The 25,545-nt window shown below is 41.0% G+C and overlaps 1 protein-coding gene across 1 annotated transcript in view; it reads left to right on the forward strand.

The window, feature by feature from the left end:
* Window positions 1–25,545, forward strand: part of NLK (nemo like kinase) — a 158,651-nt gene that overhangs the window by 113,972 nt on the left and 19,134 nt on the right. The window contains exons 5-6 of the mRNA XM_075854202.1: window positions 4,848–4,933; window positions 5,262–5,471. Of these exons, the coding sequence (XP_075710317.1) occupies window positions 4,848–4,933; window positions 5,262–5,471 (296 nt within the window). The remainder of the gene's footprint in view (window positions 1–4,847; window positions 4,934–5,261; window positions 5,472–25,545) is intronic.

Below are 25,545 nucleotides of genomic sequence, written 5' to 3' on the forward strand. Positions count from 1 at the left end.
AGCGCTCGATCATTGGCTGATTGTATAGTTTATGCAGCACAAAATATTATCGTTGTTGGCAGCACATCTCCCTGTGTAAACACGTAGATGTGCTGCCGACATGATAGAAATGCCTAGGGACGAGCGATTGTAGTAATGATCGCTTATCCCCATACGTATCTCCTTGTGAAAGAAGCAAATGAGCGCTGGTCAACAAGCTGTCTCGTTGAAAGGCGCTCGTTTTTACGGCTGGTGTAAAAGGACCCTTAGATCCCAATATGAATGAAGTCTTAAACCGCTACTTTACCAATGCTGACCTTAGAGAGGAGATTGTGCGATAGTTGACGATGAACCATTACTCAATGTACGCTATATTAAAAGCATTTTGAGGGTTAGAAAAACATGGCTGCTTTCTTCCAAATACAGCACCCCTCCTGTACATAGGTTGTGTGGTTTTGCAGCTCAGCCTCATTCAATTCAATGGAGCTGAGCTGTAATACCAGACACAACCTTTGGATAATAGTGGCGCTGTTTTTGTAGGAAAGCAGTCATGTTTTTCTATTCGTGGAAAACCCCTTTAACATACCTGATGTGGATCAGTAGACGACATGGCATTTACAAAACCATTTGCATTGTCATGAGTATTAATTTAACCCTGTGTATTGGGTACTCTGTTATTTTAAAATGACCTTGCAGTGTTTATTGCTTTGAACCCTTGTATGGCCCTTCTATGGAGACAGCAGGGTCCTAGAGGAGCACGGTCTGGAACTGAAGGTCATTCGTTCAGATACACCCTGTGATATAAAGTTTATACATTCCACGGTTCAGTGTCAAAGTAAATAAAGTAGAGCTCTCCACTACCCTATATTGTACGTCCTGTATGTATCAGCTCATCGTTTAGATATATGTGCACTCACAGTTATTACATATTTTAGTATCGCTGAATGATTTATGTTCGCCATCAACTTAGCCGATTAGAACAGTCGTGACATTTATGAATATAAAACAAAACCTTCATGGGAAATACTCTGTTAAAAGACTTGTGGTTGAGCACAAGTTATCTCTGTATACGCAGCAACAACCTGGGGAAGCAGAGGTCTGAGATAAGCAACTTTTATATTTGATCTAGTTTATCAGCAGGTATCATTGTCTGTTTTAGAAAAGATTTTCGTTCTGCTGTAATATGGCACACTCCGCAATTCTCTATTTGCCAGCGTGGAGCGCCGCTACAAAAAGAGGATCTCACCCCAGATTACCAGGCACGTTTGTGCGTTACACAGATGGCCTATTGGTTTCAGTGGGCATCGTGTAATGCTTAGCGGAGCAGCTGTAGCACAGGCATTGTTTAAAGTGAAGATTCCTTGTAAGAAATTATGCCATTATTATGAATTTTTTGACTTGGTAAAATAGAATTTACATAAACGGCATACACATCTCTGTCCACTGTCTCACATCACTAGACCCTCACCCGGTCTAGAGACTCGTAACTAGGAACACTAAGCAGGGAAACATGCTGGAGGACTGAAACAAAGTCCCCGCCGCGGTGGAGAATGTAGGCGTGATGAGGAACAACCGGCCGGCAATGTTATAATAGGTTATAATTACCGGTTACTGGGGAAGTAGAGTATTTACATGGGGATTACCATTAAGTGACGTGGTAGGGTAGTTTTATGTTAACATGGCGAAAAATACTCATCTACAATTATGTCACAGCGGCGGCCACAATTATTGCAATGATACAAGAGGTCCGTTATTTCTTATGGAGATTTTGCTTTGAAGTGAAGCAGCAGTTGTCTGACCCCAGTTTTTATTTCCTGACAATTAGTCATTGCGTTCTGCTAAACAAGGCCACAAATGATCACCCTGGCGCGACCGGTGTAAAACCATTGTGGTAAAAAGAATCCCCGGGCTGCTCGGGAGGTTTAAAGAGCATTTTCCCCTAAAAAATGAAACCGTTAAAATGACTTCATAATGGTTTCTATTCCACCGCTGCATAGATTTGGCTGACAGCCGGTATGTTTTTCCAGACTAGAAACGACACCTCTGAATCATTATGGAGTCATTCTGGAGCTTACAATTTCACTGCATAACATGGCAGATTTTCCTTTCATGGGTCTAGGAAAGTTTGGTGACAATCCCTTTTGTGTCTGTAGTGTTTGTCATATTGGTTGTCACTCTGCTTTCCCAGAACAAATCTAAAAATGCAGAATAGGGTTTTAACAATTTGACTCCAGGACTTCTATATATTTGCCAACGTATGACCATTACCTGAGGTAAAAAATGAAGAAGCACAATGATAGATATGGTGTAGTAACTGCCCGCCATTTTTACTAAGGTATTTATTTCACTTTACAATTTTTGGTAAGTGTTCTGGACACCTGTGATTTTTTTATTTTTTTTTCCTGACTAATAAAATGGTGGCCCTGCAGGTTTAACAGAAATCTTTTTGACCCCTGGACCCTGTTGAACTACTATTTTGCAGAGTAAAATATCACTAAATACCACATCGTTCCCAGCGTGTGACAGGTACAGCTACAGCAACTCAACAACTGTACAGCTCCAACATTTCCAAGCCCGGATACCATTTTGTGTTTTTTTTTATTTTGGTCTTTTATATCTAGATGGGTTAAAAATTTTGCGCTGATTTAAAGAGGCTCTATCACCAGATTTTCAAACCCCTATCTCGTATTGCAGCAGATCGGCGCTGCAATGTAGATAACAGTAACGTTTAGTTTTTTTCAAAAACAAGTATTTTTGGCCAAGTTATGACCATTTTTATATTTATGCAAATGAGGCTTGCAAAAGTACAACTGGGCGTGTTTAAAGTTAAGTACAAGTGGGCGTGTATTGTGTGTGTACGAGCGAGGACACATCGGCACCAGAGGCTACATCGAATTAACTGCAAACGCCCATGCTGCTGCAGAATCAACTATAGCCTCTGGTGCCGATGTGTCCTCGCTCGTCCGACACGATTCAGGACCTGGGGCAGGAAGTGACGTCACAGCGTGATCTCTCGAGAACACGCTGTGTGTCTGTGCACTGCCAGAAGCTGGGAGTTAACGAAGAGAAGTGGGTGATGCTGATTCGTCAGCATCATACACTTCTATTCACAACGCCCAGCTAGTAAAAGAAGTAAAAACGCCCAGATGTACATACACAATACACGCCCAGTTGTACTTAGGAAAGCTCATTTGCATAAATATAAAAATGGTCATAACTTGGCCAAAAATGCTCGTTTTTTAAAATAAAAAAACGTTACTGTAATCTACATTGCAGCGCCGATCTGCTGCAATACGAGATAGGGGTTTGAAAATCTGGTGACAGAGCCTCTTTAATTTCTTAAAATTGCTTTTCAGTGGATGTAGCTTTGTGTTTCTGATACAAAACTCCTATTCCCCTGCGAAGACAAAGATTTAAAACATGCTGCCTGCCTGCCTTCCACCGCCACTGGAGGGAGCTTTCTGCATACTGTTATACATAGAACTCAATAACAAGACAGTTTGCAGAAAGCTCCCTCTAGTGGCGGCAGCAGGCCGGTAGCATGTTATGTTTCAAATCTGTCGCAGCAGGGGGATCTGGTGCTCTGTATCAGCAAAATGAAACTGACCACTATAAAAATATATCAAGAAGTTAATCGGCACTCCATTTTGGACCTAAAGACGAATTGGTGTTAAAAGTTGGAGTTGGGCTTTAGGTTCATGCACGCTTTTTATGGTTACATGTTTTACGATTCCATAATAGTGCCCATAGCCTGTCCTCGGGGGACCGCCCGAATATATGGTGGTTGTTTTGTTTTTTTTAGGAAAACTTTGTGGCAACTTTTTTAGGGAAGTATACGGTACCTCACAAAAGGCACTATGCACATGGTCTGTAATATGGACTTCATTTACAGAGCACAACGTCCATGCAGGCAGCTACTGGCCCCATGCACACGAACGTAAAAACGCCCGTAATTATGGCACGTTTTTACGGGCCCATGGACTTCTATTGGCCACGGGTACCTCCCCGTATGCTTACGGGAAGGTGCCCGTGCCGTTGAAAAATATAGAACATGTCCTATTTCAGGCCGTAATTACGGCGCGGGCAGGCCCATAGAAGTCTGTGGGGCTCCCGTAATTACGGGTGACTACGTGTGTGCACCCGTAATTACGGGAGCGTTGCTAGGCGACGTCAGTAAATAGTCACTGTCCAGGGTTCTGAAAGAGTTAAACGATCGGCAGTAACTCTTTCAGCACCCTGGACAGTGACTACCGATCACAATATAGATCAACCTGTAAAAAAAAAGACGTTCATACTCCCTGCTTCTTCCTCCAGTCTGGCCTCCCAGAATGACGTTTCAGCCCATGTAACCGCTGCAGCCAATCACAGGCTGCAGCGGTCTCGTGGACTGCCGTGTCATCCAGGGAGGTTGGGCTGGATGTCGAAAGAGGGACGCATCACCAAGACAACGGCCGGGTAAGTATGAATTTCTTTTACTTTTTCTGCGGAAAGGGCTGTCTCTTCTCTCTATCCTGCACTGATAGAGAGATGGGGCTGCCGATTAGTGCAGTGTAATTTTGCAGCGAAAACGTGCCCGTAAATACGGGTGACACCGGACCCGTATTTACGGGCACGGGTCCGTAAATACTGGTGCAATACGGGTCGAATACGTGTGACCAAGGACCCGTATTTACGGGAGGGAAAAAATACGTTAGTGTGCATGAGGCCTTAAAGTTATACACTGAAACATTTAACCAGTGGTATTTGTTTTTTTTAAACTAATTCAGGTAGTATTTCTAGCCAATGTGTTCATTATGTGGCTTATTGTATACGTTTTTGTGAAAAGTCTCAACATTTTTTTAATTTTTTCCCCCCTTTGTTGGCATTAGGTCTGAAGTACTTACATTCTGCTGGCATTTTACATCGCGATATTAAACCAGGGAATCTACTTGTGAACAGCAACTGCGTGCTCAAGGTTATTTTCCTCTCTTAGATTTTCCTAATGCAAATGTAATTAACTGGCTTGTAGTATATGTGTGAAGTGTGTGATCTTCTCCGACGGCCAGGATTATGTAAAATATACGGTTGGTTGATAACAATCAAAAAGGAATATAGATATTTTTTTGCTGCTTTTTCTCAGCCGGCAACCGTATGATTAGTACTTTTCATGCCGTCCTAGAAAATATTGGGTATGTTTACTTGTCTATTTACAAAGTGTTGTCACTGCCGACTCCATTTACATGACTCATTAGAAAAAAAAAAAATTGTCAATTGTCTAAAGTAACCTTTGTTTCTCTCATTAGATCTGTGATTTTGGATTGGCAAGAGTAGAAGAACTTGATGAATCTCGACACATGACTCAGGAAGTTGTCACTCAGTATTACCGGGCTCCTGAAATCCTAATGGGGAGTCGTCATTACACTAATGCTATAGACATCTGGTCTGTAGGTTGCATCTTTGCAGAGCTGCTTGGACGAAGGATATTATTTCAGGCGCAAAGTCCAATACAACAGGTAACTGTAAAAACAGTTGTAGGAAATATACATTTTGTGCATGGTTATATGTCTTTATCGGTTTTGTTTAAATTATTTGACAATACCTTTGGGGCCTGCGACATTACATTGTTTTTTTATCGGAAACCACTGTTATAGGGTCTCCAGGCAATGATGCCTACCAATGTGGAAAAAACAATGTCAGGTTTAATTATTGCCTTACCTTGATGCTGGGTCAATTGTGCGCGCTAAGAGGGGAGACGAGGGTGGTATGTGTTCAGCTCATTGCCACCTCAAGTAGGACATAGATAATGGTTTAGATATAATAAGATAAGATGTTGTAATAACCTACAGCCAGTTTTGAATGTTTGGAGACAAGGGGGGAATTTATTAAGACTGTCGTTTTAGACTTAATCTAAAAAACTCTGGAATTAGAGATGCTTAATTTATTAAGAGGCATGCCGTATGCCAGAAAGGCAAATCTACTCCAGTTGGTCGCGTTATAATTTACACCTTCTGCCAAACCCCACCAACATTTTAGTAAAGTGCTGTGAGCTGTGCAAATGCCTCAAGACGCCATTTTTTGTGCAAATTGTTACTGAGTCATTTTCAAGGTTTTTAGGCAAGATCATTGGCATAAAAATATTTTCCCCCCGCCCTAGATCTTTACTTGCTACTTAGTGAATTCACAAATCTATCTATGTAAACTGAAACAATTTAACTGTTGTAACCGCTGTATGCAACATTATTCTGCGTTTATGCCATGCCACTGTATGGCATCCGTCACACGTATAGGTTAAAGGTATACTTTGGTGAAATTCCCCAGGGCCAGAGTGCTCGGAAGAGGCTGGGGACTCTGGGACTGGAGAAGCCATGAGATCACTGTCAATATATGGACAGCAATGTCAGGGGCTTCTCCTGTCCCAGAGTCCCTGGTCAGACGCTCTAACCAAGGGGGGTTCCTGCATCGCAAATCTACTGACATCACTATATGAATAGATGTCAGGTGGTATTTTTATTCCTTCCACCAAAGGTTTTTTATAGCATAAATACTCTATTTAGAATTAGTAAAGAATCACTGGAATAATGATAGAGCTTTATAAAATATAACTTTTACTTCATATTGTTTAAAATAATGTGCAAAACATACACACAGGACAAATTTAAAGGCTAAAAATGTGCTCTCTTTTGTGAGAGAAAAACTGACATTCTGTACGTTTTGTGCAGAGTAAATGCAAAGCTCCAAATATTACTGCATAAAGGAGGAGGTTTTTTCAAAGGTATATTTTGGGGTAATCCACCCCCCTACCCATTCTATAGTGTGTCCAAGTCCATCTTGATCCTGTAGCTGGGGACTGGGAAACCTCCTATTTTCCTTTTATATGTGTCCAGGCAGATAATGCTGTTCTCCCGACGCGTTTCCTTGTGGCCAAGATTCTTCAGGGGAGTTTAGGCCAATTAGCCTCTATGGTCAGAGGCTTTGGAGCAAGAAAAAAGATAAATCCTATGCAGTGGCAAAGAAAGTTAAGTGCATCTGTTCCCACGATGCTGGGATAAACGCCCACATATAAAAGGAAAATAGGAGGTTTCCCAGTCCCCAGCTACAGGATCAAGATGGACTTGGACACACTATAGAATGGGTAGGGGGGTGGATTACCCCAAAATATACCTTTGAAAAAACCTCCTCCTTTATGCAGTAATATTTGGAGCTTTGCATTTACTCTGCACAAAACGTACAGAATGTCAGTTTTCTCTCACAAAAGAGAGCACATTTTTAGCCTTTAAATTTGTCCTGTGTGTATGTTTTGCACATTATTTTAGACATCACTATATGGACAGTTACGTTAGGCGACATATCCCACTGTATGCCTACAGTTTCATGTTGCGAGTCCTCCCAACGTATACCTCAGACAAAGGGATAAAACTCCATGTGAATGGGGCCGAACACAACTATTAATAATTCTCTTCACTTACATGTGTGCACAGACTACTGACAAATGGGTGTCTTCCTGTCAAGGATTTTCTTCCAAGGATAACACCAAACACTATGGAGTATCCAGAATGGCTACCTAATTTAATAGGCAGAGGCTTGTCAAAGTTTCCTTCCACTAAACCTCTCATGCCTGTTTTAAAAGCCTACCGTATATATGCAAGAGGGCCAATTTTCCAGTGTATGAATCAGAAAGCAGATGATTTTGAGTTCATGGAAATGTAAAGAATACTTCTGGTTAGGGGTGGGCGATTATGATCAAAATCACGATTGATTGAACATGTAACCTCTCCCCTTTTTTACATGCCACCTCGTCCCTTTTTTTTACATGCCATGCCTGTATTTGTTTGCCATGCCCCCTATTGGCATGCCACGTTATTGAATTAATATATATATATATATGCCCCTGAGCCTGCGGTATACTACTGTATATAATGATATACCCCTTGCCACTGCCCCCACAGATTATAATGCCCCTATAGTAGCTGCCCCCACAGATTATAATGCCCCTATAGTAGCTGCCCCCACACTGTATAATGCCCCCATAGTAGCTGCATCCACACCGTATAATGCCCCCATAGTAGCTGCCCCCACACCGTATAATGCCCCCATAGTAGCTGCCCCCACACAGTATAATGCCTCCATAGTAGCTGCCACCACACAGTATAATGCCTCCATAGTATCTGCCCCCACACCATATAATGCCCCCATAGTAGCTGCCCCCACACCGTATAATGCCCCCATAGTAGCTGCCCCCACACAGTATAATGCCTCCATAGTAGCTGCCACCACACAGTATAATGCCTCCATAGTATCTGCCCCCACACCATATAATGCCCCCATAGTAGCTGCCCCCACACCGTATAATGCCCCCATAGTAGCTGCCCCCACACAGTATAATGCCTCCATAGTAGCTGCCCCCACACAGTATAATGCCTCCATAGTAGCTGCCCCCACACAGTATATTGCCCCCATAGTAGCTGCATCCACACCATATAATGCCCCTATAGTAGCTGCCCCCACACAGTATAATGCCCCCATAGTATCTGCCCCCACACCGTATAATGCCCCCATAGTAGCTGCCCCCACACCGTATAATGCCTCCATAGTAGCTGCTCCCACACAATATAATGTCCCCATAGCTGCCTCACAGTTTAATGCCCCTATAGTGCCTAATAAAAATAAAATAAATTCTCCCCTACCCCCATTCCCACGACAGTTGGCGATGCCTCGGCATGTCTCCTCTAGGCTATTCTGTGTGTGGCTCAGTGTAGACAGACACAATGATGACACTGCATCGCACCTGTCTACGCCAGGCCACTCACAGCTGGCGTTATATAGTGAATGGTGGAGCAGGGACCTGACTGATTCCTAATTCGCCATTGGATTCAACTGTTTCTGCGCCCTGAGGACACAGATACAGTTGAAAACGGGACATAACTGTCCGAAAAAAAACGAAATGAGAAAGATAATGTTGGTTATTTGAGCTGAGTTTCGGTTTTATTTTGATGAATTGCCCAGCCCTACTTCTGATGTATTGAGTTAGAAATTAATATTGACAGCAGTGTTCAGATAATCCCTTTAAAATGTTATAATCCCAACTACATGCCTCGGGTCACGAGTTGTTGCTGCATGCTACTTTATTAAAAACAAAATTATTTTTAGCTAAAATTGCCGGCCAAACAAAACGTTGTTTGTGCTCTTAAAAGTGTAGGAAACACAGCTGAGACATGCCTGGAGTTTACTCAATATGGTGTTCTCCTTACATTAAGATTCTGGCGGGTTGTAAATATCCCATTAGTATTTCCGATTAGTTGCCAACCTATAAAAAAGTTAAATTGTAACCATTTTTTCTGTTCCTATTTTAAAGGTAAATTTGACATTAAAGGGTTTTTCCCATCAGAGACCTTTGACATATCCACAGGATATGTCATAAATGTCAGATAGATGCGGGTCCCACCTCTGGGACCCGCACCTATCTCTAGAACATTGCCTCCTAAACCCTGTTCTGCCACTGCTTTTTAGTAGGGTTCGTTTAGACGATGCGGAAAATTCCGCTGCGGAGCATAGGTTGTGGTGCGGAATTTGGTGTCCGCAGCATACAATGGATGTTGCGGACTTGTGGCGGACTGGTTGCGGACTCATTGCGGAATTTCTCCATTGACTTCAATGGAGATTCTAAGTTCCGCAATGAAGTCCACAGATGTAATGTACATGGTTATGTGTGCTGCGGAGCGTATTGTTTATTGTGTTGCGGCTGAAGCAGGAGATTTCCAAAGATGAAGAAGAAACAGAGTAGCTCGCTGATCTACGCTGTTTTCTTAAGTCCCATTGATCTGAATGGCAGTTACAGAAACAGCATAGCTCGCATGCTACACTGCTTCCGTAGCTGGCATTCACTACTATGGGACTTACGTAAATAGTGTAGCTCAGCGAGCTACGCTTTTTTCCGTAACTCCGGACCATATAATCAGGAAGTGGCTGGTGAGCAACGGGAGCAGAAAAGGTAAAATGGGGTTTAGGGAGCCTCATTCTAGAGATAGGTGGGGGTCCCAGCGGTGGGACATTTATGACCCCTGATGGTAAAACCCCTTTAACTCCACACTAGTCATTTATATCACTTTTTAGGCCTCATACACACGACTGTAGCCATGTGCACGGGTCGGCCGGCAGCGGAGTGTCACCCGCAAGCCGTCCGCAAATCGTGGGCCGTGCACATGGCTGCATCCATTATTTCCTATGAGCCTGGACCGCAGAACACGGCCGTAATAAGACATGTGCGTTCTTTCTGCGGTCCGGGCTCCTGGGCCATGCACGGACCGTGGAAACCACGGTCGTGTGCATGGCCCTATAGGAATGAATGGGGCCATAATTCGCTCGTGGATTTTCGTGTGCATGGGGCCTTACTTTTTTTTGGGGCTTTTTTTTATTTATTTAGAATTGTGAAAAACAAATGCAGGTTAGCCTAATTTTTTTTCCTTGAGAAAATTGGCAGCATATTATGCTAGAAATTGGGGGTAAGGCTCGCTCCATTTATAACGAAACTCCTAATGCTATCCAAACGGTGCCCGACAGACTCCATACACTTGAATCCATCGAGGTTTCCGTTTGATTCTGACAGCTTATATAGCGCTACATGCTGTACTATTCCTGCCATCAAAAGTTAAGGAAACCCTGACCGAGTGTTCTAACCCGGGAGTGAAATAGCTTTAGAGCTTCTACTGGCACTTGACGTAGTTTTCAAAGTCCAATTCATATGTAACATGTAATTAATATACATATAATCTGTAATACTATTACTATAATATTAAGAAACATTCAACAAGGACCTTTGGTGATCCGATTAGATTGTACAATAGCACCCACTCGCTTAGTTTTATTAAGGGTATCTAAGAGATGCCCTATTATAAAGAGGTCAGTCTCCATGGTGGATCCCGTTTAACCCTTTCATGCCGACAATCTGTACATAAACGTCCTTTTCGCAGATACCCCGTGCTGCCAGGACGTGTATATACAGATGTCTGTTCCAGCCGGCATAGCGCTGTGAAAAGAGCTCGGACGCCGGCTGGATCAGTGTCTGCGGCTCCCCAGCAACCTGTTCTCTGACAGCCGAACCGATTGGTTCAGCTGCAGAGAATACGATCACCGGTATTAACCGCTTCCTGACCGCCCCCACAGTAAATTCACGTCGGCGCTTGCTGGGATCTGTGCAGCGCCGACGTGAATTCCCAGTGGGTGTTTAAAAGCGCGATCCGGGTGTCTCAGAGTAGTGCTGACACCCGGATCGCGTTGTTCACCCCTGCCTCTCGTCCCGGAGACATGACCAAGACCTGATTGGTTCAGGTCCCGATCATGTGATCGCAGGGAAAGTTTGTTGTAGCAAACTGGAAAGTTTGTTGCTACAACAAACTTTCCCGAGGACCGATTGCGGGTGCTGCCGTCGGTTGCATGGCAAAACCGGAGGCCATACAACAGCCTCTGGTCTGCCATTCACGGAAGCCTATGAGGACCACTGGTCAACGTCACACTGACCGTTTATAATACGTTACACTACTAGGTAGTGTAATGTATTATAGCAGCCATCAGTGCTGCAGGTCTTCAAGTAGAACAAGTAAAAAAAATATAATAAAAATGTTTTATAAAAGTGTAAAAATAAGTTATAAGTTACAAAAACATTAAAATGCTTTTTTTCCCAGAAGTCTTTTATTATAGGAAAAAAAATAAACCGTTAAAGTACTCATATTTGGTATCACCGCGTTCGTAACGACCCCAACTATAAAACTATAATATTATTTTTCCCGCACGGTGAACACCGCAAAAAATTATTAAAAAACAATACTAGCATCACTATTTTTTTGGTCATCACCCAAAATATAGAATAAAAAGTGATCAAAAATTTGCATGTACCCCAAAATAATACCAATAAAAACTACAACCCGTCCCGCAAAAAACAAGCAATTACACAGCTTTTTTGACTGAAAAATAAACAAAATTCTGGCTCTTAGAATATGGTGACACAGAAAATAAATTAATTTTATAGAAAAGTGATTTTATTGTACAAATGCCACAAAACATAAAAAAAAAACTATATACATATGGTATCGCCGTAATCGTACCGACCTGCAGAATAAAGTAAAATGTTATTTATAGCGCACAGTGAACTCCGTAAAAAAAAAAGGACAAAAAAGATTGTCAAAATGTATGTTTTTTTGTTGGTACTTTGCTTGCCAAAAAAATCTAATAAAAAGTGATCAAAAAATCACATGTACCCTAAAATGGTACCAATGAAAACTACAGATTGTAACGTAACAAATAAGACCTCACACAGCTCCGGTGGAGAAAAAAATAAAAAAAAGTTCTGCCGCTCAGAATATAGCGACAGAATTTGTGCAGAGTGTCCAAAAGCGGATAAGATTGGGCACCCTTTATCAGTGCGACACCGGCCACACATCTATGAATTATTATTTATTTACCGCATGATTATATCCTCTTATTATGCCCTGATGTACTCCGCACAGATTACATACACCCCCACATTATAAACTGAAATACCAGCAAAACCCCAAACAGAACTATTACCAAGCAAAATCTGCGCTCCAAAAGCCAAATTGCGCTCCTTCCCTTCTGAGCTCTGCCGTGGGTCCAAACAGCAGTTTATTACCATATATGGGATATTTCCATAATCGTGTGAGATAGCTTTACAAGTTTTGGGGTGCTTTTTATTATTTATTCCTTGTAAAAATGACATTTTTTAATATTTTTTTTAGATTTTCATTTTCACAGACATATTCCAATAAATAAAGCAAAAGACCTGTCGGGTCAAGATGCTAACTATACCCCTAGATAGATTCCTTGAGGTGTGTAGTTTCCAAAACCACTTTTGGGGAGATTCCACTGTTTTGGCACCACAAGACCTCTTCAAACCTGACATGGTGCCTAAAATATATTCTACAAAAAAGGAGACCCCAAAATCCACTAGGTGCTCCTTTGCTTGTGAGGCCTGCGTTTCAGTCCATTGTCATACTAGGGCCACATGTGGGATATTTCTAAAAACTGCAAAATCTGGCCAATAAATATTGAGTTGTGTTTCTCTGGTAAAACCTTCTGTGTTACAGGAAAAATGTATTACAAATTAATTTTGGCAAAAAAAAATTACATTTGTAAATTTCACCTGTACTTTGCTTTAATTCCTGTGAAGCACCTAAAGGGTTAATAAACTTTCTGAACGCGGTTTTGAATACTTTGAGGGGTGCTGTTTTTAAAATGGGGTCTATCTAGTACATAAGGCCCTCAAAGCCACTTCAAAACTGAACTGGTCTTTGACAAAATAGCCTTTTGACATTTTCTTGAATGTGAGAAATTGCTGCTAAAGTTCTAAGCCTTGTAACGTCCTAGAAAAATAAGATAATGTTCAAAAAACAATGCAAATCTAAAGGAGACATATGGGGGATGTTAATTAGAAACAATTTTGTGTGGTATTCCTATCTGTTTTACAAGTAGATTACATTTAAAATGAGAAAAATTATAATTTTTGCACATTTTCCTACAATTTTGGTGTTTTTCACAAATAAGCTATGAATTTATTGACCAAATTTTTCCACTAACATAAAGTACAATATGTCACGAGAGAACAATCTCTGAATCGCTTGGATAGGCAAAAGCATTCCAGCGTTGTTACCACATAAAATGACACATGTCAGATTTGAAAAAATGGGGCTGGTCATGGAGGTATCGATGACCCTTGGTCCTGAAAGGGTTAATGGACAATTGTTGCGTATAGTTGAATGTGCACCAAATTTATCAGCCTCCTCCTTGCTTATGTTATATATCTTCCAAAAATGTCTTACATTTTCAAGAGGGAAAGATGGGACAGCGTTACAAAAGGATAAGGTGATCCAGGAGAATGGCCCACTATGCAGTTATTATCACAAATGGCAGTTTTGTTGCAGAAACTTCTGTGACTGTTCCATACATCCTCCAATCCTGTGGCACTGATCCTGTTACAAGAGAGTCTAAGAAGATACAATGGTCTGTCCGTTACCGAGCTAAATTTCGTTAACAGCCGTGGATGTATGCAGTCTGGACCAGGGACTTCATCGATATTTTATTTGCTCCGACGCAGCTGTACTTCCTTCTGTGTAAGTCCCCACAGACAATTTTTACGGTAGTTGTGGATGGGGCCTTAAAAAGGCTCTGTCACCAATTTATAACTGCCCTATCTTCTACCTAATCTAATAGGCGCTTTAATGTAGATAAGTAATGTGTTTTGTTTTTTTTAAAAAGTTTATTTTTGACAAAAATTTGCATTTTAAGTGTTATGCAAATTTGTTCTTAATGACCGAGTGGGCGTTTTTTTTAACTTTTCAACAAGTGGGCGTTGTACAGAGGAGTGTATGACGCTGACCAGTCAGTGTCATACACTTCTCTTCATGTTCAGCTGTACTGCCTGGAGGCAATGTCTTTTCATTCTCCCGATACTCCGGTAAAGTTACTGTGGGAGTAAGTGACAGCACAGCGAGATCCGCTGTGCTGTGAGTACAGCTGAACATGAATGAAGAGAAGTGTATGACGCTGATTTGTCAGCGTCATACACTGCTCTTTACTACACCCACATGTTGAAAAGTAAAAAAAACTTTATTGACCGCCAATACGCCTTTTCACGGCGGCCACTAATGGGCTTTATTCTGATGCATACGCCTTTTCACTGCGCTGCATCAGAATAAACAGCAGGGAGCCGTTAAATCTCCCTGCTCTCAGCTGTCAGAGGTAGCTGAGGGCTGGGGGCAGCCCTGCTCGAACGGGTGAGATAAGATCGCCGGGTGTCTGTGTCTACTATGGCAGCCGGGGGCCTAATAAAGGCCCCCAGGTATGCCTGTTGTAAATGCCTGCTAGGTCATGCCACAGGCATGGCCTAGCAGATGCCTGTCCATTTTAAACGGACAGGCAGTAGTAATACACTGCAATACAAAAGTATTGCAGTGTATTATTAAAGCGATCGGATGATCGCATATTAAAGTCCCGTAGTGGGACTAGTAAAAAAAAGTTTGAATAAAGTTAATTAAAAAAAAAGTGAAAGAAAAACCCACTTTTTCCCCTTACAAAATGCTTTACGATTAAAAAAATTAAACAAAGTAAAAAAAGTTACACATATTTGGTATCGCCGCGTCCGTAATGACCCCAACTATAAATCTATTACAGTATTTAACCAGCACGGTGAACGCCGTAAAAGAATAAAATAAAAAACAATAGAAAAATTGCTGTTTTCTGTGAATCCTGCCTTAAAAAAACGTGATAAAAAGTGATCAAAAAGTCACATCTACTCCAAAATGGTACCAATAAAAACTACAAGTTGTCCTGCAAAAAAAAAAGCCCTCATACAACTGCATCAGCAGAACAATAAAAAAGTTATGGCTCTTCAAATATGAAGACTCAAAAACAAATAATTTTGAAAAAAGTGTTTTTACTGTGTAAAAGTAGTAAAACATACAAAATCTATACAAATTTGATATTGTTGCAATCGTAACAACCGCTGAATAAAGTTATTGTGTTATTTATACCACACGATAAACGGCGTAGATTCAGTATGCAGAAAAGTGGCAAAATTTCAGGTTTTTTTCTATTACCCCCAAAACAAAGTTAATAAATGTTAATGAATAAATTATATGTACCCCAAAATGGTGCTATTAAAAAAAAAAAATACAACTTGTCCCACGAACAACAAGACCTTCTACAGCTATGTCGACGCAAAAATAAAAAAGTTATCGCTCTTGGAATGCGACGATGGAAGAACGTAAAAAATAGCCTGGTCATTAAGGTCTAAAATAGGCTGGTCATTAAAGGGTTAGAACAAATTGGCATAACACTTAAAATGCTCATAACTTAGTCAAAAATAAAAGTTTTTTTTAAAAAAAAGCAACACATTACTTCTTTACATTAAAGCGCCTATTAGATTAGGTAGAAGATATAAACTGGTGACAGAGTAATATTGGGTGGAGAACCTTTATTACGGTCCTCCTGAATATCTGGCACTGGTAGCTCGTCCGTAAATCGTGAGGAAAAGTAAGTGTTTAATATCCCGGATCTCCTTATCCCCTACAATTATATTCCCAGGGTCATCTTGAAGAGGGCTAATATCAGATGTTTACTTTTTGACTGTTTCGATTGAATTTTGCTTTCCTAAAGTTCCAGGCTTTTGTAGCTCCCCTTTGTACTGTTTTATTCAATGTTATTTTGTAACTTACCATATTATGGTCACTGTTGCCCATCTGGTATTGTATGTGGTCTATTAGAGAAGACCAGATCCAGCACACTATCCCCTCTGGTTGGTTGATCAACCAACTGAGCGAAATAATTGTCTTCAATTGTGGATAAAAACGTCCAGCTTTTAGCAGATCCAGCAGGCTCTCTGTCCCAACTAAGGCTTTGTTCACATCTGCGTCGGAACTCCGTTCATGGGTTCCGTCTGAGCTTTCCGTCGGGAACCCATGAATGGAATCCAAACTGAAACAAACGGAAACCGTTAACTGTTTGTTTTGATGGAATCAATACCGTAGTCAACTGCGCTACTCATTCCGTCAAAACGATGGAACCCTTACACAACATTGATAAACCTAAACTATATGCGCCGGATCCGTCACCATTGAAATCAATGGTGATGTAAACGGAAACCTACGGTTTCCATTTGTTTCAGTTTGGATTCCGTTCATGGGTTCCCCTGACGGAAAGCTCTGACGGAACCATGAATGGAGTCACGACGCAGATGTCAACGAAGCCTAATGTCTGGATAGTTTAAAAATTCCCCATAATAAAGACCCCAGTATTTTGTGCTTCCTTTCGTATTTCTTGCAGCGTTTCATCCTCCGCTATGTTTGGTGACTTCTATCAAACTCCAATTAGTAATTTACCATTATTGCCCACTCCCAATCCATTTACATTGTCACGGCCTCCCCCAATTTCTCCAGTCAGCACTGGTCTTAGGTTGGATTTTACAAACAGACAAACCCCTTCCCTAGTTTATTATCTTTTCTATCCCTTCTAAACACTGTGTAGCCCTCCACATTAATTACCCAGTCATGGCTCTCTTCCAGCCAGAGTTCTGTTATGCCCACTACATTATTATAATCTGTCAGTCATTAGAATCTCCATCTCGTCCATTTAACCCCTTGCCACCGGAGCAATTTTTAGATTTATCATTTTTGTTTTTTCTTCACCACTTTCAAAAAGCCATAACTGTATGAAGGCTTGTTTGTTTGAGTTGCAGTTTTTCACGGCACCATTTATTGTACCATATAATGTACTGGGAAATTGGAAAAACATTCTTTGTCAGGTGAAATGTGAAAAAACTGCGATTCTGTAATTCTTTTTTAGGTTCCATTTTTACAGCGTTCACTGTGCGGGTGAAATAATGTTATATTGTTATATTGTAATTGTTCTGACTTTTACACTTGGGGCAATGCCAACTATGTTTTTTTTTTTCCCGGAACCTGAAATGCCCTCCACCACCAACCTTCATCTCGCTGGCCCCGGCCAGTGCCTGCTCAGTGAGCTCTAAATTGCTCTCTACAGTGCTCCTGAGTGTTGTAAGCTGCATATTTAGGTTCCAATACCCGGGCTTCCAAATAGACAACATGCTGGCATCTATTTTAAAATTCTTCACCCTCAAACAACTGTTCAAGGCATTCATACATTGCACGAGACACACACCTGGTAGCATCGTCCATGGAGCAAATGTTTAAATGGGGATAAATTGAAGAATAATAAAAACGAACTATAGCATATAACTTTTTTTTTTTTTCCCTCTTAAGTTGTAAACTTAAATTCCTACGTCCTTGTGTTAAACTATGCACTCATCTGCAAAATGGTACTTTACGGCAAACCTCGCTAGCAGTCTCTGTACTTGTTATGTGTTATACAACCTACATGCTATTTTGGGTTAGGTAACATCCCAAAAGCTCATGACCAGTATAGAAAAGTAGTCTGTTTATTTAAACAGAAATTCTGTACGTTTCTCGATTTTGGGGACTTCCAGATATATGTAGTCTAAGAAGTTATGGGAAATACCCCAAAAGTTGCTGCGCAGCTGGTCTCTATTATTTGTGTTAAAATGTCTACGTTTAGAATGTGAGCCGTTTCCTTTTTCATATCTAAAACGTTACAGGAACATTGTTGGACTCTTAGCTACAGAAAATGAAATATTAGTCTAGTCAAAATAAACGACAAATCCGCTCCCTCCAAAATAGAAGTAACGTTGACCCGAAATCGAATACGCAAAGAATGGATAAGAACATAATCATCATGTCACGGTTTAAAAAAAATAAAAAAAAAATGAAGCGTGACTACTATGTACACAGAGTGTCGGAAAAATGGACAAATCAAAAAATAATTAGATTTCCAAAACCTGCTCATTAGCGTTCTAGTCGGTATATCCTTTCCCTCACCTAACTTATCAAAGTAGCAAAGTATTTGTTCCGCCTGTGATTCCTCATGCAGTTGTTTGGATATACGGAAAGGAAGCTTTGAAACGAGATCAAAGATTTCAGACGGCATTTGTACAATTCCTCAAGTACTTTTGATCTGTAACTTATTAGTCTCCTCAGAAACATTTTTGAAAGAGAGGAAGGAATTAGCGAATTAATTCATCAGTAGACGGCTTGGGAAAGATCCGTCCTCAGACCACTTGAATGATGACTGATGAGCTGGTTGCCTGTGCCATGGCGACTTCTAGCGGAGCTTGTACTATAGGCCGGGCTCCGGTGATGGCGGATAATCATCACTAGATTTACTCTCGATTTTAGATTTTATAAAAGACATTTTCCACGTTTGTTTGACACCAAGGCATTTTATTATCTAGTCATCATTTTTTTATTTAACGATTATTATTAGTCAATTGGGGGAAACATTGTGCAATCTGGACGCAATGGTAAATGTTGCATATGTATAAATCTGACAGGTAGAGCAATGGAAAAACCGCAAATGTATAGATTTATGTGATATACAGGTCCTCTGAAATGTGGTGTATTTAGGACGGCACAAATCCTTCATTGACTTCCATTAATAGGAATTTCCATTTTTAGAAATCTAGCGTGTGAGAGTTCTATTTCCAGGATCCCCCCCCCTCCCATTTTATGAGGCGATGCTGTCTATGACCCAAGATAACCAGGGATTGGCAGTGATAACAGAAGTGCACATCTTTTTTGATATTATTTCTCCTTTTCGTTTTCCCTGGTAGGTTAGGTGAGATAATCCTGTATTTTCCTCTTGCAGATCTAGCCAATGTGCGATAGTTTTGAGAGTCACAACTTTGTAAGTAGGGGGCATTTATGCACTGGAAGAGCATGAGCATAAAAACTTGGCTTCTAAGCAGGAGTAAGACAATTCTACTTCACCAATGTTATTAATTTTCTTTAGCCCTTCAAAAGAACATGATACCCAGGTGTCTTTTTCTCCTAAGCAACGACGCACCGAGCAGTTTTGTAGCAATTACCGTTCTCCGGGGAGAATTTGTTCCGATTACTACTTCAGCTGCCGCATTCACAACAATCCTTTGGCAAGCGCTGAGGACCAGGTGCACAAACCCCTACTGATAAAGGTTGAATTATACTCTTTTCTTTCCCTGACAGGTATATTTGCCTACTGATCTCTTTAACTCTGCGTTGCCCGCACTATGACTCATCTTACACACCTTCCACCTAGTAACATGCTGCCCGAGATCTTTTTATAGAGGAGCTTTTGTGTTTTAAAGAAGCCGTTTTGGAAGCCTTTCAACCTCCAGAACTAATGCTTTTCCATATATCCTTAAAGTGCACCCTTCCCCTTAATAGGTTATTACAGATGTATGTGATGACTGACATGTTATGTTTGTATGTCAGTGTGTTTACTGACACTCTGTGTGTAAAATGTTCTGTGCTTGTTAGGGTATGTTCACACGGCCTATTTTCGGCCGTTTTTCGGGCCGTAAACTGCCAAAAAAAAGGCCGAAAAATCTACAGCAGAACGCCTCCAAACATCTGCCCATTGGGAAAAACGGCTTTCTGTTCCGATGGCCTGTTTTTTTTACGTTGAAAAATGGCCGCGTAAAAAAAACTGCTGCGAAAAAGAAAACCACTCCGAATTTTCAGACCGTTTTGACTCAGCGTGTGAACATACCCTTATTTTGAAAAAAAAAATTAAAAAAATGTACCCAGTTTTTATATATATAAAAAAAAAATACACCCTTTCCCTGCTATTTTGTAGAGTAGCAAGCTTATAGTATATGGGAATGATACTTGACAGGCAACAATATCTAGCTCCTTCCTCAATCCAACCATAGGATGACCGCATCAATGGCGTGTTAAGGAATTGGTAAGACGTTGAAAGTAAAACTTAAAAGATGAAGTCTGCTATCACACAGTACTCGTATGTATTCGACGTATGCAGATTATAAAAGCTTTCTAGTAGCTAATATATGCTATCTCTAGGATACACACTTTACCAGGCCAAAAAATGTCAGACTCCACCTCCACTTGTTATTTCCTTTTTAAAGTGTCCGTCGGCAAGTGTTCACAGTCGAGTGACCACGAAGTTTCACAGGGTGGGAACGAGCAGTTGGAAATTATGATGCATTAAGAGAGCTAATGAAAATAATTTACATTAGACTATTTTACAGACACCAATTGTAATTGGTATCCTACAAGAGGCGTCATTCGTGTAATATGTGATGACTGGAGTGTTTCTGTAAATGTAACAAAACCACCACTGCTGACCAGCCAATGGCTCACGTACTGTGACAAAATTACATTTGGGCCATATGACTTATGTGTATTATGGTAAATTCATCTTAACCCCTTAAGGACATGGACTAGTTGGCATGTTCTGGATGCAGCCCCATTTTTTTTCAAATCTGATGTCTCTTTATGTGGTAATAACTTTGGAATGCTTTTACCTATCCAAGCGATTCTGAGATTGCTTTCTTGGGACACATTGGACTTTATGTTACTGGTAAAATTTGGTTGATACATTAAGTATTTAATTGCGAAAAACACCAAAATTTAGCGAAAAATTGCAAAACTTTGCATTTTTCTAAATTTAAATGTATCTGCTTGTAAGACAGATGGTTATACCACACACAATAGTTGCTAATTAACATTTCCCATATGTCTACTTTAGATTGGCATCGTTTTTTGAACATCCTTTTATTTTTCTAGGATGTTACAAGGCTTAGAACTTTAGCAGAAATTTCTCACATTTTCAAGAAAATTTCAAAAGGCTATTTTTTCAGGGACGAGTTCAATTGTAAAGTGGTTTTGAGGGGCCCATACAATACAAACCCCCATAAATCACCCCATTTTAAAAACTAAACCCCTCAAATTATTCAAAACAGCATTTAGAACGTTTATTAACCCTTTAGGCATTTAACAAGAATTAAAGCAAAGTAGGGATGAAATTTACAAATTAATCCTTTTTTTTTGCAGAAATTCATTTTGAATCATTTTTTTACCCGAGAAATGCAACTCAATATTTATTTCTGCAGTTTTTAGAAACATCCCACAGATGACCCTAGTTTTCTTACGGACTGAAGAACAGGCCTCAGAAGCAAAGGCGCAGCTAGAGGATTTTGGGAGCTTCTTTTTATTAGAATATATTTTAGGCACCAAGTCCGGTTTGAAGAGGTCTTGTGGGGCCAAAACCATGGAAACACCCCGAAAAGTCACCATTTTGGAAATTACACCCCTGAAGGAATTTATCGAGGGGTATAGTTTTGACCGCACAGGTTTTTTGCTGAATTTAGTGGAATTGGGCCAAGTTGAAAAGCTAAATTCTCTACTGATAAAATGTGAACATTTTCAATTTTTACAAGGAATAAAGGAGAAAAAGCACCCCAACATTTGAAAAGCCATTTCTCCAGATTACGGCAATACCCCATAAGTGGTCATAAACTGCTGTTTGGACACACGGCAGGGCTCAAAAGGGCAGGATCACCATTTGGAGCTCCAATTTAGCTGTAATGGTTTTCGGGTGCCATGTCACATTTGCAAAGTGCCTACAGGGCCAAAACAGTAGGAATCCCCCAAAAGTGTCCCCATTTGGGAAACGACACCCCTTCAGGAATATATGTAGGGGTATAGTGAGCATTTAGACCCCACTAGTCTTTTGCATAATTTATTAAAATTAGGCAGTAAAAATGAATATCAACATTTTTTTTCCACTAAAAAGTTGAAGTTTTTTCATTTTCACAAGGGATGAAGGAAAAAGGATCACCCCAACATTTGTGAAGCAATTACTCCTGAGCATGTCGATACCCCACATGTGGTCATAAACTGCTGTTTGGACACACGGCAGGGCTCAGAATGGCAGGAGCGCTATTTTTGTCATGCAGATTTTGATGGATTGGTTTTTGGGCGCCATGTCACATTTGCAAAACCCTAAGGTACCAGAGTACAGTGGAAGCCCCCGAGAAGTGACCCCATTTTAGAAACTACACCCCTCAAGGCATTTATTATTTGCCTGGGCATATGACAGGGCTCAGAAGTGAAGAGCACCATGCGTATTTGAGGTCTATTTTGGTGATTTTCACAGCATTGGCCCGCAATTAAAGGGCTCGGAGGTCAAATAGTAAAACAAACCCCCACCTATTTTGGAAACTATACTCCTTAAGGCATTTTGAGGGTATTTTCACACGCAGTGGTTTCAGACGTAATTCGGGCGTTTTACGCCTCGAATTACGCCTGAAAAAACGCCCCTAATCCGCCTGCAAACATCTGCCCATTGCTTTCAATGGGAATTACGATATTCTGTTTCCACGAGCCTTTATTTTACACGTCGCTGTCAAAATACGGTGCGTAAAATGACGGCTCATCAAAAGATGTGCAGGACACTTCTTGGGACGTTTTTGGAGGCGTTTTTCATTGACTTGAAAAACGCGAGTTGTTAAAAAAAAAGTCTGAAAATCAGGAGCTGTTTTCGCCTGAATACAGCTCCGTATTTTCAGACGTTTTTGCTCACTGCGTGTGAACATACCCTAAGGGGTGAGCATTTTGACCACACAGGTGTTTTTCATTAGTAATTAATGGGCAGCACATGGTGCAAAGTGAAAATTGCAAATTTCCTCTGATATGCCATTTTAGTGCACAATAAGTTGGCACAGTTTGTGCCACCAAAGACACACACCACGTAAAACTGCTAAGCTAGTTCACCCGGGTATGGCGATTCCATATATATGTGGATCTAACCTGCTGTTTAGGCGTGCTGTAGGGTTTAGGAGGGAGGGAGCGCCATTTGACTTTTGGCGCGCAGATTTTTCTTGGCAGTTTTTCTGTTTGGAGTTTTACTGGTATTTCAGTTTATAATGTGGGGGCACACTTAAGCTGTGCGGAGAACATCAGGGCATAATAAGAGGGTAGTGTAATGTAGTAAAAAAATAGCGATTATGGCATTGTTTTTTATTTTATTTTTTCACCGTGCTGGAAAAATAACATTATAGTTTTATAGATTGGGTCGCTACAGACGCGGCGGTACCAAATATGTGTACTTTTTTTAACGTTTTCATTTTTTTCCTATAATAAAAGGCTTATTATAGGGAAAAAGGCAGTGTTTTTTTTATTAACTTGAAACTTTTATTTTTACACTTTTATTCAACATTTTTCTTAACTTTTTTTTTTTTAACTAGGGGGACTTGATGGCCTGCACCTCTGATCTTTACTCTAATGCATTGCACTACCCACGGAGTGCAATTAATTAGAGCTGTCAGTCATTCACTTACAGCAAGCCTATTAGGTCCCGTCTCTGGGCGGGGCCTAATAGGCTATTCTACGTGGCAGACTAGGAAGCCATTGTTAGGCGTCTGGTTGCCATAGCAATGATCGGCATCCTCACGATCACATCGTGTCGATCGCTGCAAACTACTAAGATTCCGCGATTGCTTTTGATCATGACATCTAAAAGTTAATGGCAGGGATCGAAGCTAGCTCTGTTTCCTGCCGTTACAGCACGGTGTCCGCTGTAACATCTAGCCGACACCGGTGGCTGATGGCGCAAGCTCTGCTCTGCTTTTTTTACAGCGGCTGAACGTCTTCTAGGCCCAGCCTCTGGGCGGGACCTAGCAGGCATCCATACTTGGCAGACAGGAGGCCATTGTTAGGCCTCTGGTCTGCCGGAGCAGTCATTAGAACCCGGCGATTTAATTGCGGGGTTCCGATCTGCTTGCAAACACCATAGATGCAGCGCTCGGTTTTGAGCGCTTTATATAAGGGGTTAATCGGCCGGATCGGAGGGTAGCTCTGGTCCTTGCCTTGAAGCCGTGATAGCGTTATGACGAAATAGTCTGTCAGTTCGCGTTAACAGGACAACGGCTGTGACGTACTATTACTTCACATAGCGTTAAGGGGTTAACCTATGTCTTTATGGCACATAGTATTAACTGGTTCCCGACTGCTGGCTGTGTTTTTACGGCCTGCGGTCAGGGTCCTTAAAACCCGAGCCATAGACTTTTTACGGCTCGGGTTTTAACTTGCTGCCCGAGCGATCGGGCAGCTGAATGTCGGGTCTCCGGCTGTCAGTGACTGCCGGGGAGCCAGGCTTTTGCTGCTTCTGTCTTCTCCGATCACTTGTACACAGCGCTCAATGAACGCTGTGTATAGGAATAGAGGCAGCGGCCGCGCCGCTGTCTCTATTGCACCCGGCGTTCATGTGACTGGTCACATGATCGCCGGGTGCCGTTACTGACAGATTGCTGCTGGGTCTTACTAGACCCAGCACAGCCCTATTAGTGCCAATCGTCACTATGAGAGGGCTGATTTCCCCTGTAACTGGGGCTGCTGTGCAGCTCCAGTTACAGTGGAAAAACATGGAGTAAAAGAAAGAAAAAAAATATATAAAGTTCCCCAAAGGTATTTTTGACCTTTGAGGGACAGACCACCGTAATAAAAAATAGTAACGTGCAAAAAAAATTCATAATATTTACTCATAAGTACCCACGCCAAAAAAAAACATTCCCCCCCCGCCAATCATTGTTGTAACGCTAGCGCTGACTCAATTACCCTAATATAGACATGTAATATATTAAAATTTACGGTAGACAATGACGATCACAAATAAAAGGTCTATTTTAGGGTAAAACTATGTTATTACCAAAAAAAAAAAATAGCTAAAACGTAAAAAAACTTATTTTTTTTACTATTATTTTCAAAATTTAAGAATAAAAATTCTAAAATAGCAAAAACGAGGTGTATAAAAAAGATAAAAAAAGAAACCTGCATTGTCTACGGAAAAAAACATCGCAAAAATCACATCGTTAGCCTAACAAATAAAGTTATAGCCATTTAACTAAGACGTGCTAAAAAGGGCTAAACGGTGTCTGGTCCTGAAGGCTCAAAATAGCCAGATCCTGAACTGGTTAATAAAGTGCTGTTGCATAGCCACAATCCAGGAATGCACAGTATGACCACCACAAATCTTCTTAGCCATGTGTATTCATCGATTGTCACAATCTCCTCCAGGCTGCTTCCTATGTTCTGTAAATGATGTAAGGCTGTTGCCAACCAATTTATGCGCCTCCCTGTAGTGGGCTGAAGTTTGCCCACTGGATGTGCCATACAGTGGCGTAACTACCGCTATAGGAGCCGTAGCGGC

This window comes from Rhinoderma darwinii, chromosome 2 (genome assembly GCF_050947455.1).
Source record: "Rhinoderma darwinii isolate aRhiDar2 chromosome 2, aRhiDar2.hap1, whole genome shotgun sequence".
In the NCBI taxonomy this organism is placed as follows: Eukaryota; Metazoa; Chordata; class Amphibia; order Anura; family Rhinodermatidae; genus Rhinoderma; species Rhinoderma darwinii.